General features: G+C 44.6%; 1 protein-coding gene across 2 annotated transcripts in view; it reads right to left on the minus strand.

The window, feature by feature from the left end:
* The window catches only part of PGR (progesterone receptor), a 91,921-nt gene extending 76,503 nt beyond the window's left edge, over nucleotides 1-15,418 (minus strand). Inside the window, exons 1-2 of one of the 2 annotated variants that reach the window (XM_088140606.1) lie at nucleotides 13,171-15,417; nucleotides 7,713-7,864 (exon numbers count right to left, since the gene is read on the minus strand). In XM_088140606.1, coding sequence (XP_087996732.1) covers nucleotides 7,713-7,864; nucleotides 13,171-14,666 — 1,648 coding nt within the window. In that variant the 5' untranslated portion in view covers nucleotides 14,667-15,417. Of the gene's footprint in view, nucleotides 1-7,712; nucleotides 7,865-13,170 lie in introns of both variants that reach the window. The other variant, XM_088140607.1, reaches the window with a different exon arrangement.
* Nucleotides 15,419-18,328: the final 2,910 nt, after the last annotated feature.

Below are 18,328 nucleotides of genomic sequence, written 5' to 3' on the forward strand. Positions count from 1 at the left end.
TATATGAGCAAAAATACTTAAGCATATAGCCCACTTTCAAAATAGCTAGCATGTTAAGAATGTCTTTTTCCTTCAGAGCTACTATTAAGTAAGAAAAAAAGATTATACTGTAAATCCATCCAGTTTAGCCTCCTGCAAGGATGGAAAATCTATGGGCTCCAGATGGTGATGAACTTCAGCTCCCAGAAGCTCCAGCCAGCATAACTAATGTTTAGGGGAGAGTTTTAATCCAGCCATGTATGGAAGATCTTAAGGATTCTGAGTCTTCCAGATCTGACCATCAAGAAGAATCTTTCTTAAATTTCAAATGGTCCCCAACCTGAATCTATCACCACAGATAACAGACTAAGAGGGAACTCCAAAACAAAGATTGAAATAATTCTACTTAAGCATGAAATCAAAAACAAATATCCACAACAGAATATTCAAAACACAGAAAGCAACAACAGATTAACAAAAAAACTATTGCTGATAAAGATGTGGAACTCAGTAGCTTCTATTTTTGCAGCAACAATTTTCATAGTAACGTGCTACAACTTCAAATCCAGACTGTGACCTTCATTGATACAGTTGTCTTCAAGGGCTCTGTGATAATCTTTTAAATTTTCTGGTTTAATAATCTGTCTTCAACACACCTAGTATTGATGAAACAATACTTTTTGACTGACTGACCTGTACTAGTTTGAGGTGTTTTGAGAGCTACCACCCAGTACATTTCTTCAAGTGCTAATATATAACTCTGGATATATAGCAATGTGTTTGCTCTATCCTGGTCATGTAACTCACTCAGTTATTAATTAATTTTCCAATTAACTGTGGCATAAATATTTGTCAAAGCCAAAGGCCTACAAACATATTTAGGATGCCTAATTCTATTTGCTTGCTTAAATAGCCATTATCTATCTAATATTTGTCAGATGCATTACAACTACAGTTCCCAAAGTTCCCAGCCAATAGCATGCTGGAAATGGAATGAGAATTTAGTCTATACCAATCTTCAACTGAGTAACAAGATTACAGACTTTGTGCAAACAGCTGCAAAAATATTATTTTTGTTATTTCAGTAGAAGTCACTTATTCCACAAAAAAATAAAAATAAAATATAAAGCTTGTCTGTATTTGAATAGCAGTTTCAAGCACTTGGCATGAGAGCTATCAGTCTCCAATGTTCAAGTATATCTTATGAAAACAATACAGCCAGGTGGAAGGCCTCTTCAATGGCTGAGCTTCAAAAAGCTAAACAGGATCAGACCTGGTTAGTACTTAGGTGGAACTTCACCAGGAAACCTTATGGCAGTGTTGTCCAAACTTGGCCACTTTAAGATGAGTGGACTTCAACTCCCAGAATTCCCCAGCCAGCCATGCTGGCTAGGGAATTCTGGGAGTTGAAGTCCACTCATCTTAAAGTGGCCAAGTTTGGACAACACTGCCTTACGGCTAGAAACTCAACCAGTAAGTAAAAAAATACTTAACAGGAAGCTACTTCCACAACGTTGCCATATAGACGCTGTTCATAATTTCACCAATTTATTAAGCTGGACTTCACTTTGTATGCAGGGACATTTTAAAACTTTCATTCTTGGTTACCAAGAAACCTTACACACCATAATAACATTAAAACAGAAGACACATTAAGTAGTGTTTGGTATAGAAATCAGTGAGATACTGATGATAAGGAAGTTTTCTGCTCTAAAAATGCCGCATTTATCTCCCTGGGTCTGTCAGATCCATTAAAAGGACAAGGTGCTAGTCCAAGGAGTGTCTTACTATTAGAGCAGTTAAACCAAAGTTAGATTATTGTATGGTCTACTGTTATTATTTAGCTTAGCCATCTTTCAATTTGAGAAGACAAATAATCTCCCTATCACCAGCACCTTTTCATTCATTTGTTCATTCATTCAGAGTACTGCTACTCTCTCTCCCACCCCAACATTTTTTTTGACTCAAGAATTAACAGCAGGATTGATGTAGCACAGTTCTTTGGGAAATGCACAATTTATCCATTATTGCAAGATATTTATTTAAAAAAAAAATACTGAGCTTAAGTAAATTGGACATTTACTATTATAAGTAGTCCTCGACTTATGACCACAATAAGGATGGAAAATTTGTCATTCAGCATTATGGTCATTAAGCAAGGCATCGCATGACCACACCCAATTTTACAACATTTTTGCGATGGTCGTTAAGCAAATCACACAGTCATTAAGTGAATCATGCAGTTTCCCCACTGATTTTGCTTGTCAGAAGCCAGCTGGGAAGGTCACAAATGGCGATCACATGACCCTAGGATGCTGCAACCGTCAAAAATACATGCTGGTTGCCAAGCGCACAAATTTTGATCATGTGACCATGCGGATGCTGTGACAGAAAATGCAAGGACTGGTTGTAAGTTGCTTCTTCAGCATCTTTGTAACTTCAACGGTCACTAAAAGAATGGTCGTAAGTTGAGGACTACCTGATCCTAGCTGCATTGTATTTATATGTCACAAAAATGGCACTAAGGGAAAGCTGTTTAACATAATGTAAAACCTAAACTGCTGTAGCTCACAGTTACATTGTGGCACAAATCAACAGGTGGCCTTGAGAAGCAAAGTCAGCAAGCTCCACCTTCATTTTTAATCTGGTACAGTCAAAAGATGCAAAGAATAAAGCATGTGTATACTATCAATATCAAAATAATGTGAGTAATCACAGGACATGCTAAAAACAGCTTTTGCCCAGCTGGTATCTTCTAGATGTGTTGAAAAAAATTCATCTTCAAAAATTCACAATCAGCTTGACCAATAGTGGGAGTTGCTAAAGGCCCCCAGTTTGGCCAAGAGTGTGCTAAACCATGCCTTGCACAATAAGTAAGTCAGAGCAACCTGAAACATCTCTGATCTCTCATCTAGGTAAGGAGGCGACTAGAACTTTTCACCTCCACTTTTAATTAACTGTAGTTTGTCAAATCAGCGGGCACAATCAACCATGGTTTACCTTAATGAAGTTTTGCTAAAAACAATCAACTTTGTGGCTTTCAAAACTGGTAAGCATAGTTTCTGATTTAAAAAGCACAGTAACTTGTGCAGCCAATTAAAGCAGAAGGGGAATCCTCTCAACTCCATCTTTTGATCACACATTGATGGGGACAAGGAAAAAGAAGTCTGAGGCTCATTTCAACTGATTCCTACTCAACCATATCAAGTAAGAGAAGTATTCAGTAAAATCATGTTAAGACTACTTCCAGTAGGACAACAGAAAGCTTTGTGGCACCTTTAAAAAAAGAACTATAACATGTACTTTTATGGGCTAAAATCTGAAAATATTTTTGCATCCTGTAATTTAAAAGGACAATGCTATGAGTATTTACTCAAAAAGACCCATAGTATTCAGCAAAGCATTCTCCAGGCAATTAAGTCCTCAGCATTGCAATTTCAACTTTTCCTTCAAATTGCTTCCTGTTAGCACCAGACACAGACACATACATTTTTAGGAAGCTCTCACGAACAAATGACATTTTCATTTGCAAATCAAGTCCACAAACTTTATCACAAACATCACATCACAAACCTTCTGAAGCAAGAAAGTTTTTTCACAACACTCCTATAGTAAAAGCTATGTTGATTCCCACTGAAATGACTGGAATGTAAAAATGTAACCCTGGGCACACAGATCTGTTTAGGTACAAGTTCTAGGTATCCAGAATAAGCCACAGAGGAAAAATGCTTGCTCCTGCCAATAAATAATCCAAATCTTAGTTTGCAGAGTACACTTCTTGCAAAGGTCAGACAGATAGCCGGGGAGGGGATATACTTTTTAAAAGGAGTTCATAGAGCCTTGAGCAAAATCTTTCAGTCTGTCTAAAACACATGAAACGGAAACTAATTGGTCTACTCAGTCATAGAAACTAATTGGTCTATTCAGTTATAGAAAATGAAACTAATTGGTCTACTCAGTTTTTCCTTACAGCAGTATTTCTTAACCTTGACAACTTTAAGATGAGTGGACTTCAATTCCCAGAATTCTCCAGCCAGCCAGCCTTAAAGTTGGTAAGGTTGAAAAGCACTGCCTTACAGCAAGATCTTTCATATCATTTGCTACTCAGTTCTTGTCAGTGACTGAGCCTTGATGTTCTGTATGCTAAACATGTGCGGTTCCTGCAGTCCAGACCGATTCCTTCACAGGAAGGATGGTATGCCAGCCAATTACCTAATGGTTATGTGTATATTTTGGAAAACTGTACTCAACCAAATGGACGTCAAATAAAACCTGCACAACTTACAGCTGGGTAAAGCCAGTGTTTCCGAAACAAGAAATATTTTTCTACATTTTCAGATAATATATTCACGCATTAAGGCAGACACCATCTTAAAAGAAGCGTTCCTTCTGTGTATTGCAAAAAGAGAAAGTCTCTTTTAAAGTGATGCTTGGCAATAAATCACTTGATCTAAGCAAATAATTAAGCATTGCATCTCCAATATAGTATGTGTTAATTGCACACATTCTCTTCAATCAAGGGCTCCTAAAAGAAAGTGCTCTTGAACGGAGCCTAATTAGATTCTTTGAAGTTTGAGTGTAAGCAAGAAAGTAAGCCTGTTCTTAAACTTATTACATATAATAGCTGATATGCTGTTGGCATTGATTTGATTGATTATGCACCATCGAATTGGTGTCAACTCTTAGTGACCACATAGTTTTTCTTTGTGATGATCTGTTACTGACTTGGTCCTTCAGGTCTTCCGACAGTCCACCCATTGTCACTGTACACTGTAACTGAGTCCATCCATCTTGCTGCTGATCTTCCAATTCTTCTCTTTTCTTCTGCCTTTCCCACATTAGAGCCTTCTTCAGAGAACTAAGTCTTCATGTAAGTAGGATAATTTGAGCTTGGTTATTTGTGCCTCAAGTGAGAATTCTGGACTGATTTGTTCGATGATCCATTTATGTGTTTTCTTGGCTATCCATGCTATTCTCAGGAGTCCTCTCCACTACTAAAGTTCAAAAGTGTCAATACTCTTTGCTTCCATTGAGTGTCAGGGAACACCACTGCTTACACTACTTTGCTAGGTACAGATATACGTTATATCATAGCATTTGAGTATCTTTTCCAAAGCCTTCTTGACTGCTGTACCAAGTGCTAGTCTACAGCGTATTTCTTGACTGGTTGTTCCTTTTCTGTTGATGGCTAATCCTGAAAGGCAGAAGGTATCTACCACTTTGATGTTTTATTGTCAGTTCCAAAGCTGGTTGTTGTACCTGTTGCCATTAGTTTGGTCTTCTTTATATTTAATTTTAATCCCATTTGTTCACTGTGCTCCTTGACTTTTATTATGAAAGCATGCAGGATGCATTTCATTATGAAAGCATGCAAGAAAGCATGTTCAGGTATCAGAGTAGTTTCTTTAGCATAACACAGATTATTGATATTTCTTCCTCCAATTTTAAAACCATGTTCATCTTTTATATAGGTTGTATAAATAAGGGGAGAGTATACAACCTTGTCTCACTCCTTCGCCAACTTGGAGCCAGTCTGTTTCACCATGTTCTGTTTGTATTCTGCCTTCCTGACTTGTGTATACTGTAGGTTTCATGTGAAGACAAAGAGATGTCCTGGGATTTCCATTTTTCTAAGCACATTCCATAGTTTGGCATGATCATAACACAATCAAAGACATTTCTATAATCAATGAAGCACATAGACTTCGTTCTATTATTCTCTGTCTTTCTCTATTATCCAGTTGAGAATTATGTCTCTTGTTCTTTGGCCTTCTCTAAAGCCAGTCTGAATATCTGTTATCTCCTTTTCCATGTAGGGCTCTAATCTGTGTTGGATGATCATAAGCATTATTTTGCTAGCATGTGAAATAAAGGATATTGTATGATAGCTGGCACACTCTGGTAAGTCTCCTTGTTTTAGTACTGGAATGTAGATTGACTTCCAATCTGTTGGCCACTGTGTCGTTCTCCAAATTTGCTGACATAGCTTAGTTAGAATCTTTACTAATTCTTCTTCTGTTGTGTGAGAATGTGAGAATGACCTTGGAAGATAGGGTCGGGGGAGAGATGCTACCTAGGGAATTAGATAAAAGGGAGCGGAACCCTCAACTGAGTAATGGGTAGAGAAAGAAACTTAGAAGGGATCTGCCCTAACTGATCAAGCAGTAAAAACAGGTGGGAGATCTGTACTTTCAGACTTGCAAGATTCTGTTAATGTAGCCTTGCAATAAAGTAGAATTAGTTCATCTTGTCGTGTTTCCCATCAGGTCTACTTGGGAAGCTGACATATTGCTTGCCATATTTCTGTGGGTATTCCATCAGTTCCTGTAGTCTTCCGACTTGGTAAGGATTGGACTGCAGATCTAACTTCATCTTCTAGTACCAGAGGTTGCTGTTAAGTAGGGAATACAGTGGTACCTCGGGTCACGAACGCTTCTGTTCACAACCAATTCGGGTCACGAACAGCTCCGTTCGCAAAATTTTGCCTCCATTCGCGAACGCCAGATCGGGTGACGAACAGGATCCACGGCCATTTTCCCTCCCGTGACACATGGTCGTGGCTTCCTGTAGGGAGGGGGACTCTCCCTCCAAGCAATAAATGCCTCCCCACCCGCCTTCCTGTCCTCTACGCCAGAAGCCGCGTCGAGCAAGGTTAGTGTTCTCTCTCTTCATACTGTATTTTGTGTCATATTTTTGTGGTTTTAAAAAAAAAATGCATATGGTTCAGAACGGATTAACGATAATTACATTGAACCTTATGGGGAAATTTGATTCGGGACGCGACCAAAATCGGTTGGCGACCAAATTCGGAGGGGTCAGAACGGATTAACCGTATTTACATTGAACCTTATGGGGAAATTTGATTCGGGTCGCGACCAATTCAGGTCGCGACCAGAGTCATGGAACGAATTAAGTTCGTGAACCGAGGTACCACTGTATCTTCTAAAGTATCTTGGATGCTGACATCTCTACTGTACAGTATTTCTGTATACTCCTTCCATCTTTCTTTGATATTCTTTGAATCAGTTACTATTTGTCCATTGGCATCCTTTAGGATACCAATTTGAAGTTGAAACTTTCTTCTAACTTCAGAGATCTTTTGGATGACTTTCCTTGTTTTTCCATGTCTGTTTCCATCTTCAATGTCTTCACAAATGTTGTTGTAATACTTCTTGTGTCTTCTAACAACTCTCTGAAATATTTTGTTAAGTTCCTTTCTGAGATTTTTATCTTTCTTGGCTTTGGCTTCTCTTCTTGGCAATTTCCATGGTTTGTTCTGACATCCATTTCTTATATTTCTTCATTTTTGGCAGTCTGTTTTAATTCTTAATTACTTCTTTGAGTTATTTCACAGTTCCTCTGGTTCTCTAGCAATGAGAGACTCCTGATGTTCTCCAGGTCATATTGTGGAAACTGGTTGGCTTTCTTCTTCTTCTTTAGCTTAACTTGGAAACTGCACATGAGCAGTTCATGTGTCAGCATCTGGCTGAGTCTGTGATGCTGTAACTGAGTTCCTTCACGTCCTTTTAGCAATACACACCCACACCCACACACACACACACACACATATACATACGTACACACAAACACGTGGTTGCTGAAATGCTGTTGGCATGCATTACCCCAACAAGTGTGCCAATAAATATCAATTTAAAATTAACATAATAAAAATTTAAAACTTTCTATTTACTAGTAGCATGCAAACAGGAGAAGAAAAGCCAATGTAAGAATACCTTCCATTGCTCTTTTGAAGAAGACTTTGCAGCTTCCACAGGTGAGGACACCATAGTGGCACCCAGAAGCTTCATCGCCACAGATAAGGCAGATCTTCTGGGGCAAAGGATCAAATCCATACTGGGGGCTCTGACCAGCTTCGGCATCAGACCTAAACCAAATCGACAAAGATGAGAAACTGAAAATTAAGAGAGAAGCAAACCTTATTTCTCAAAGGACAATCAAACCCTGAGGAAATAAAAATCCAAACACACACACACGCACACACACACACAGAGGACATGTACTTGATAAATAAGAGAGATTTTCAAAACGGTTATGAATACAAGCCAAATCCCTTAGGATGCAGGACAGGTTTAATAGCTCATATCCACAAGCCAGCAGGGTTTCCTGTCTCTTGTAAATGCACATCTGCCTCCATCTGTGACACAGAAGGGGGGGGGGAGATCTAGTTCTAGGAATAAAAATTAAAGCCTTGGCCAGGGGGATATAAATCTTCTAATAAACAAACAAATAAATGCCAGAGTAAACACTTTCAGCATATTTTAGAGCTGTCTGAACATTTTTGAAAGCGCATGCTTGAGCATCCAAGAGTTCAGTTCAAGTTTTCCCCTTACATTTCTGCATTTTTTTAAAAAAAAAAAGGATGAAAACAAGAAGTTTTTATTAAGAAGTGGGACCTACAACAAAACCTAGAAGCATATCCTCATCTCCTGGAAAGAGGCCCCCAGCTCAGGGTTTCCAACGAGAAAGCCAAGAGCTCCATCACTCAGATGAGAAGCAACAACAGGATATTCCAGATTTACTCAGTCTTCTCTCCCAGTCTTGAGCTCATTGTTAGTAAACATGCCTGAAAAAGCAGCTTAGGCTTCAGAGCCTCCTTCAGAATATCCCTCTACAAACTAGGTCAACAAACAATTGAGGAAACCAATTCCAATATACAACTCTAGTATGCAATTTTTTTTTTTAAAAAAAAATCTCATTCAGTGATTCTACCCTGCTAGTATCGCTCAGAGCAATACTCCTTAAAAAAAAAAAAAAGTGGTATTGTGCAAAATATATCTTAAAACCTAAACTAAGGTCCAGCTAGGCAACTAACATGGCAGTGAAACATCACTGAGCTCCCAGTATATCATGTCTGGCTAATCTGCAGCAACTCCTGGAGCCCTATCCATTTCCCAGCACTCAGCTGATTGGTCGCCTCTTAAGCACTGGGAGAAAAATCACTCCTTCCCATTGCTAGCACCCACAGCAGAGGAAGAGTGAACTGTTGGGAGAGAGGCAGGAACCTATCTAGAAGAGGACAGGGAAGCAAGGAGGCTTCCTCTCTGGTCTTTAGCAGCAGGAAGTTGAATAGGGTCATTCAGAGGCAATTCAAAAACTATTTAAGGAAAGCTAGGCAAGGCCAGCGCTGGTTAGTTCTTGGATCGGAGACCATCAGGATGTAGACCAGTTTGAGAAGTTGAAAACCATCTCAGCAGAAGTGCCAACCGCTTCCATGTTGTTGCCAAGAGTTGTATGGACATACCCATGAAGGCCCCAGGTCTCCAACACAGCTCAAGGGAGTTGAAGTCCGCCCAGCTTAAAGGTGCCAAGGTCGAGAAACACTGTTTTACTGAAAGTAAAGCTGGGATGAAATATTTGAAATTTTTTTTAAAAAAAACATTTCTTCTATGAAAAAGACTTCTATTGTTTAACTTTTTATTTTCAGGATTTATTTTAATTCACTGTGGTTTCTGGAGCTCCTCCCCCCCCCCAACTTTATTTCAGAAAGTGCTACTGCTGGGGGTTGTTTTCTGTTCTGCATCCTTCCATCATTTTACCCAGACATCAAATCTTAAAAAGTCCAATGGTAGAAACTCTCTCCTGATGTCCTCCCCTGAGATGTAAAGGATGCAGAGAAACCCAGAGAAGCTACAACCATTTGAGAGACAATTGTATAAGGAAAACCAGAAGTTTCGCACACACCGCTTGGCCACCATGTAACTAAGGAAGCTCGAGAGCACTCTACTCCTTTCACAAGGCTTTCCCCAGCATTCCCTTCTCCTTTGAAAGATTTTACAAAAGCAAATTCAGATGCATCAACTATAACAAGAAGAGGGGGGGGGGAATGCAGGATGAACATATGGCCCTAACTGAAACACCATGCACCAAGGTTGCCTTGGTTCAAATTTTCCATAATCAAGTTACGTCACAACAGGTTTAGGCAAAAAGACAAATTGTGCTTCATCAGAAATGGCTACAAAACGTTCTAGTTGCCTTCCTGGAGCTGCACAGAAATAGAGCAGAGCTGGAAGGATGAAGTGTGAAGCTTGCTTCATCAGCCAAACCATAGTTTATCATACTGTTGACGCTCTTTACAATCTAGAAATGCACAAAATGTTGTGGCAACCCTTAGAAATGTGGCTCAAAAGACTGATTAAATGCACACAACCCTGAGCCCTATTTTCTAATCCTCCACTGTACGCTGGAACAGCACGATGATTCTGCATTATAAGTATTACAACAGAAGTATAAAATTTAAAGAAGGTTAGACACAGATCTTATATCATCTTAACAACTGTTTTCTTCCCCCTGTAAATAGTACAAGTACTACTCTAGCGAGTAGTAGTTCCGTCCCTTTTTCATTAGACTAGCTACTGGTGCAAAAGTTCTCTCTTAATGGATAAAAGATACTAAGTTCACTTTTTTTGACTGGAAGAAATTACTTTGGAAGTACCTAATTCATACTTAGTTCTGAACAATCTTAAGCTCACATCTGAAACTGTATTGTATTCTGGTCTCCTAACACAGAGATGTGAAACTAGTGTTTCCTCAATACTACATAAATGTATGATTTAAAGTGAAGGTTTTGAATGATTGTGTATCAGAGATTTATTCATTATGGCTGGGAAAAGATTCGAAGGGATCTTTGATAATGCTTTCAGCAACATACCTCTCCAAAACTGTTGCATGAACCAATTCCCCCCACCTTGATGGCTCCCAGGATATGAAACAAAACTGCCACATGGTTTCACATCTGCTCCAAATGACTCCTTCAACACATCCAGTAGCTGGAATAAGTGTCATCTCTGAGTTACAGACACTTCAGATAAGTCTGCTATCTATGACACTTGTTTACAAAGCAAAAGTCTTGGTTTGCCACCACTATGGCTAGGTGTGTGTATCTTCCAGGTTTAAAGATAAGACCTACTTAAGGATCTGGTGTATTGTTATTAGTCTTTAACGGAGGTTACGGCTGCATATATAAGAATGATCACCATAAACAGTAAGTGTAGAAACCCTGCAAACTGTCATGGAACTAAATTTATTTTTATGTACGGTTCAGGAGAAACAGCTTGGATTTCTCTTGTAGGACACACTTATCTGTATGACAGCTGTTCTAATTTTTCGGCATAGTTTGTATTGTAGAAAGATGACTCATAATAAGTAAAAACAAATTATGACCCTTAACTCTAGTGAATATAATGAGATTTGCTTAGGAGCACACTGTAAGGATGAATGGAATAGGAAAACGTGCTTGTACATTTATCCTTTGGAATATTTCCAAACTGTCCTTCTCCAGGGTGATATATATATGTTCTTCTCCGATCTATTTTATCCTCACAACAACCTTGTTAGGTAGTTTATGTTTTGATTTCCAGTCACACAGAAAAAGTCCATAGCTATCCAACCATGTGAATTTAACTTATCCCAATCTTAGTCCAAAAGTCAAATTATACTGGATATCAATTCAACATTTTAAAATCTGCAACTGAACAAAACTTTCAATAAATATTAACCTGCAAGACCAAATGTTTTATTTTTTTAAAAAAATGGGGAAATCAGATAATAAACAGCTGTAACTGACATTCCCATGCTGAAAATGGAAATGGCTGTGCAGAATGAGTTGTCATGCTCATGAATTACAGCCATTAGCGAAAGCGCATTTAATCATTAACAACCACAGCCTAGCTCTGTTGATTCAAAAACAAGTCCTACAATGGAGCAACAGCCTCAAGTTCAGGACCACAGCCTTAAGCAACCAAAATGAACAATAAGATAATAATTATTATTCATAAGAGACCTCTTGAAGTCCTATTCTACACTTCTTCAACCTGAAGCTCTCCAGATGAACTGGGACTGAACGTTTGGGAATTCTGAGAACTGGGAAAAGGTCACTTGGAATATGCTCAGGTGGAAAATCAAAGTGCATATTACGATCCATACCGTAATAATGGTTCATAAGTGTTAACTAGTTCTGCTCCACTGAACAGGCATTACGATTTTAGCAACCTTCCTCAGCCTGGTACCTTTCAAGGGGTGCCAGCTGACAACTTCTCCTACTTCCCAGAATGGGCAAGTTGCCTGGGGAAGATGGGAACTGTAGTCCAACATTAATGGAGAGCCATGAAAGGAACATTAATTGGAATTAATACATTCTAGTAAATTTTCTAATTTACTAGAATATATTATCTTCCAATTAATGTTCCTTTCATGGCTCTCCATTAATGTTGGACTACAGTTCCCATCTTCCCCAGGCAACTTGCCCATTCTGGGAAGTAGGAGAAGGAGAAGGATGCAATTTTTTTTGTTTGTTTGTTTGTGGTGGTTGCCTTACAGGGCCATATAGCCACAGCAGATGGCAGCATTTTAGCAGATCTTGTTTGACTTCCAGGAAAGTAAGCATGGTCAGCCCTTGTTAGTCTATGGATGGGAGACCACTAGGAAGCCCAAGGGATGAAGGCTGGACTGGAAAGTTGGAAAATCTCCTTGAACAAGGCAGTGGAAACTGCCCCTGTATTTTTGCCAAGGCAACCATGTGGATGTACCCACCAAGAGTGAAGCAGAACATGATGCAAAGCTAGCCACTGATTTTTTTAAAGTTATTTTTAAAACTCTTCTGATACTGGAGTGTTGCAGTCAACGCAAGTGTGTCTGCGCATGTGCTGTGGTTAAAGTACTGAACTCTTTCTCTAGGCTTTGTTTACAGACTTGCCCGATTTCTCAACCGTCTCTTCTCCCTTCCCAAGGCATACTAACAGCGTGATTTTTCAGTATAGCCTTCCTGATTAACAATGGTGATGTGCCCTAATTTTCAACTCCTAGCAACCACATCGATATTCTGTATTTTAACTGATGTGCAGTGCACAGCTGTCTTGGCCACTAGACTTTTAAGGCTACAAAGGGCGGAGGGGTGAATGAAGGCAGACCCAAGATTAGGATTTCAGGCAGCCCCATTATCACCTTTTTCCCATATTGGCAACACATACGAACTTCCACCGGGGTTCACTATCTGCCTCCCCAGGGCAGGCAGCTTCAGGACAGCAGAGCAGCCCCTGGAAACATGACTGGAATGGTTATGGCTCGCCATAATTTGCCAGGTTCAGCCACACTGGCAGGGCATCTTCGGAAGGAGGACTGTATGAGAATTCCTGCAGCTGCTTTTCGCCGGGGTGGGCAAGGAACCGCTCTTACCTTATGTAGCCCAGGTAAGGCGAGTAGAACTGGGGCAATCCGTCTTTCAGGCCCGAGAAGGGCTGCTGCCCGTGGAAGGCGAGCGGCTGGTACACGGCTTGAGGCGTGGCGCCCGAGGTGGAGGGCAAAGAGAGCGCGTCCCTCTGCGCTATGCAGCTGGAGGAGGCTTTGCAGGGCGCTGGCCCGTAGGGGCCCGGGACGGCGCCTGCAGCCGCCGCCGCCACCTCCGCCTTGTACAGGACGCACTCCAGGGACGACGAGGGGGCGGCGGCGACGGCGGCGGCGTCGGGCCCCTGGCTGCTCATGCCGCTCTTCTGCTGCGAAGTGGCGGCGCTCGGCGCAGCGTAGTCTGGGCAGGGGGCCGCGGCGGCCGGCAAAGTTCTGGCACCCGAGTGCGCCCCGCCGTCGGTGCCGCTTCTGGCCACGGCCGCCGCGAGGCTCTCCTCTTTGATCCTGAAGCTGGGCTGAAAGTCTCCGCCCGGGCCGAAGAGGTAAGGCGGCGGGGCCGACGGCGGCGGCGGGGCCGGCGGCGGGTGCCCGTCTTTGGGAGGGTACACAAAGCTGGCGAACTCCTGGAGGCCGCAGGGGGCGGGCGAGGAGGCCGCGCTTGAGTGCCCGCAGAAGGGACTCCAGTCCTGGGGCTCGTCCACGTCCAGCAGCTGCCGCGTCCGGGCTGCTAAGTACGCCGGGTTGAGAGGCAGGATGGGCACGTTGAGAAACTCGTGGCAGCCGGAGGGGGCGGCCAGCGGGGTGCGCCCCGCAGCCGGCGCCAGCGGGAGCCTGCAGGCGGGGGAGGAGGAGGAGGAGGCCGCCGCGGCGCTAGTGCCGGTGGCCAGGTCTTCCTCCGCCGAGCCGGGTTGCTGCACTCCCTTCGGCAGCGTCGAGGCGGCGGGGACTAGGGCCCTGCCCCTCGGGCTCTTAAAAGCGACTCCCTCCGCATCCCTAGCCGCCTTCCAAAGGGAAGGCGAGGCGGTGGCCGCAGGAGAAGGCGGCGGAGGCGGCAGGGAAGCGGCGTCTGGGGGCGCGCCGCCTTCTTTGCCGTCGAGGGGGCGCCGGTTCGGTAGCCCGCCGGCCAACTCGGGGATCTCCGATCCGAAGAAAGACGACCATGCCGCCGAGGGGCTGTCCGAGTGGGCTTGGCTGGAGGACGGGGTCAGAAAGGTGTCCAGGACCCTGTCCAGGGCATCTTTGCCCGACGGTAGCCCGGAGCTTTCCTGGACCAAGGAGGACCCAGATAGCCGTTCTCGCTCCTTGAGACACGACTTTTGCTCCTCTTCCTCTTCCTGCTCGTCGTCGTCGTCGTCGTCGTCCCCTTCCTCCTCGCTGCTTCTAGCATACAGAAGCCCGTCCAGAGTCAGGTCGATCGCCTCGACCGTCTCCCTTCCAGCGAAGGGGTCCCGATCCGATGGGTGAGGAGCTCCCAGAAGGACGGAGCCCTCCTGGGCAGAAGAGGTGGAGGCAGCAGAGGGCTCCCTCGCGACCCCCTTGGCTTTCATCTTCCCTGGCACACCCCGAAAGTTTCGCGAGGGCGGCGGGCCACACACCCCACCAGCGCGCCACGGATCTAGAGCTCAGCGGGACGGGCGCGGCGCAGCCGCTTCGTCCCCGACATCGGACTCCCTTCGGTTCTCACATCCCAAGACCCAGCGGGGGCTGCTTACTCCTGGGAGCTGCGGCTTGGGCAGGCGGAAAGCCGGGCGGCTCGGCGCTTCAACTTGGGCCGTTCACGTGGAAGAAAGTTGCTGACGTCGGGCGCGGAAAGGCTTCAAGCATGCTTGGCCAGCCGCCGCCGCCGCCGCCGCCTCGCTGGACTTAGAACGGCACGCTGGTTTGGCACTGCCCGCTCGCAGAGCCACCCCGTTCCGGGTGCAGAGTCGCGCAGACAACTCGGAGGAGTCGGAAGGTGGCCGCGGAGCCGCACCTGCTTTGCTTCCCAGGAGAAAATGCACCTGCGCGGGGGTGCTGGACGGCGTGCAACCAAGCGCCGAGGTCCAACGGCGTTGGCCTCCCCCCAAACTCGCTCCCAGCGCGGTTGGGCTCCGCCCGTCCCTCCTGCCGCGGTCGCCCGGTCACAGTTTTCCCCACCTGCTAAGCTTCTTGCTGGCTTTGGCGGAGAAACGCGGAGACGCTTGCCCCAGCCCAGCTCGGCCACCCTCAGCCCCGGGCGGCTGCAGGAGTCGCCCCCCAGCTCGGCTCCCTGCCCAGGATGAGGGTGAAGCGCCGGACCGACTGACCGGGCGAGAAGACGAAGCGGGGAAGTCGATCCTGCCTGCCGCGCTCTGTGCTGCCCCCTGGCGGCCAACGCCTGCGCCCGGCAGAACCGGGAAGACGCGGCGATGGAGCGAGCCCACTGCCCGGGCGCCCTCCGGCTCCTCCTCTTTCCTCTGATGCCTCCACCGCCTCTGGTCACCAGCCACGTCTCCCCTTCCCTGCGTCTCCTTTTTTTCCCGGTTTGGGAGGAGGAAGGGAGAGGGACGTAGGCTGCAACTTTAGCGAAGTAGTCAGAAAATGCGAGGGGGTGGACAATTCAGGGGTGCAAACCTGTAGCAAGGCTTTTGTTGGATGTCTTAAATAAATAGGACCAAAGCTGGAGTAAGACAGAGACGGGGGGGAGGAGGGCGAGGTGGAGTAGTCTCCCCCCTTGGCTACTCTTTTGGGATTGCTCACCGTGTGGGAGTAGCTGCTGCTCCCTCTTGCTGTAAGACAGGGAGGATGGACCCATTGCTTGCAGCAGAAAGATTAAGCAAGCAGGCACAGAGGGAGGGGTTTTACCACCTTGGGGGCAGCCCCACTGTACCTCTCCCTCCCCTGAGCACACTGCTCAGAAAGGTCAAGAGAATCTGCAATGGCTCATCTGCCTTTCTCACTCACACCTGACGTGCCCCCACTTTTTTTTCAGTTGTGTCCCCATGGTAGATACAGCCTTCATCTCATCTCCAGCCTGAAGTCATTCCTAGCTGTCCTGGTGCTAATGTGACCCTTTCTCCCTGATTCTGGTGTTCTCCTAGGTGTGCAAAATCTGTTAGGCTGTGACTGGCAACAGAGGCAGGACGGTAACTGGCACAGACCAGCAAATCTCATGCTGGCGTAGCTTTCTGCAAACACGAGCATGTGTGAAGAGTATCTCAACTCAGACAAGGAAGATGTCTTTAGTTACTGGGGCACTGTTAAGGCTGAACTACCAAATATTAATCTAAAGCTCCACTTTGCCTACTCCATGGGCTCTGTTGGTGCTGCCAGGCACTGCCCTCACTGCCACCCTTGCCATGCTTTTGCAGTGCTAAGTGCAAGCATTATTGTTCCCTCCCGCTTCACACCCCTCTCTTCCTCTGCACAGCTAGTCCAACTGACAGCTCAGAGCAAGGAAGAGGGGCGTGGTGTGAAGCTGAAGGGAGAACCTCCAACGATCCTTGCAGTCCTTCCCCGAGGACTGAGTCTGTTCCCAGTCAGTCGAGCCGTTTCTGAACATGGCTCTGGCACTCCTTCAAAAGAGCACTGAACTTGTGTCTACAAATAGCCCAGCTGCCCAGGTTTCAGGTGCAGGAGAGGGGCGTGGAATGAAGTGGAAGGGGGTTCTTCTCAGTCCCTCTTCCATGTTGGCCATCAGGTCTCATGCTGTCTCACGGTGCACCTCTTCCATCTCTGTGTCCTGTCAGCCAGGCTATTTTTGGACACATAATATTGCTGGAGTCATGTTCAGAGACAGCCCACTTGACAGTTCACAGGGAGGGAGCAGTTGTGACCTGTCACTCAGGTGACCCACCGTTCCAGACACCAAGCGACACTTGCCAGGCCCACCCAACTTCATGATAAGGAACCAATTGCTGGGCCAATTTTTTTTTCACCCTTTGCCAGCAGGTGCAGTTGAAGGGAGGAAAGAAAAACAAAACTGGGAGAATCTAGCACTTACTTTTGTAACTTGTCCTCTATTACTTTTCTGCCAGCCTAAGGACTGGAGCAAAGCATGTTAATGTGGCCATGAAGAAAAAGGAGGGTGTTTGTTTAATTGGGTGTCCCTACATTTTCTGAAAGTTGCTGTATTGGCCCTCAGCAGCTAAAAGTTTTTTTTAAAAAAAAACTGCTCTAAACCCCCACCTGCCTTCTCTGCTTTTCTGAGTCCTTCTCTTCCTTTCCAGCATCCTCTGTTTTTTTCAGTAACGTATTTGGAGGAGGAGTGCAGAGCTGGCTTTAACCAATGGCATAGCATTTTCTGTTCCACTGTGATCTCTGGCTTCCTGAGGTTTTGCAAAAAAGGAGCCCTGAATCCACAATGCAATTAAATACATTTTGATGTGGCTGTTAGTAACTGGTAAAGTAGTGTCTATTTAACACAGATCTCTCTACGTATTCACCACCGTTATCTGATACACATAGAATGGTGTATGCTTATATGTAATTATCAGGTATCGCTTTCCAAGTGACACATGTCCTTTCCTCCTTTGGGAGGGTATTATTGAGGAGAGTAGAATGGTTCTTCTTAAGGCATGGGTGATTCACCAGGTGTCCATCACAGCCTTCTGCATACATGGGTGCTGCTTTAGACTCACCGTCCCACAAGTGCTCACCGTTATCCTGCTCAATGACTTTGCCTTGCTTCCATGCATGCACTAACAGCTGGTGAGAGCATTGTGTTCCTAGACAGTCAGCTGGTACATGAGAATGGACAGGTGGCTGGAAACTGGTCAATTGAAATATGAAATGATATTATCATGTAGCAATGTGCATGCTAAAATTCAGAAAGCTGACAGCAGAGAGTCAGTCTCTCGCATAGCGACTGGTTGTGGCTCTGTGCTCTTTTAAATGAAATTGTGAAGTTTGAGCTTCAAAGACTAGAAGCTCCTTGAAATCTGGTGTAGCCCATTTACCAGATCTGAGTGAGGATGGCTGCAGTTTCAAATTGCAGAAAGGCTATCCCAGGTCCCCTCTACCTTAAGTCACTTTACCCTATGACATTTGTTGAATGTAAAGTAAATTTTAAATCCTGTTTAGTTTCATGGTTGTGTTACAATAGAACCTGCTTCCATTCCACTTCAAAAAGTGTAGCATCAATCTATATAAATGAAAATCCCTGGATTCTGAATCAAAATTGTGAAATGTCATATAGAGATACCCCCTAAACCTAGCAAACTAGCCTAGGATAGGTGGAAATGGCTCCCAG

Source organism: Python bivittatus, unplaced genomic scaffold, assembly GCF_059951505.1.
Source record: "Python bivittatus isolate LINGU-HERP-01145 unplaced genomic scaffold, Pbiv_v1 ctg000340_np1212, whole genome shotgun sequence".
In the NCBI taxonomy this organism is placed as follows: domain Eukaryota; kingdom Metazoa; phylum Chordata; class Lepidosauria; order Squamata; family Pythonidae; genus Python; species Python bivittatus.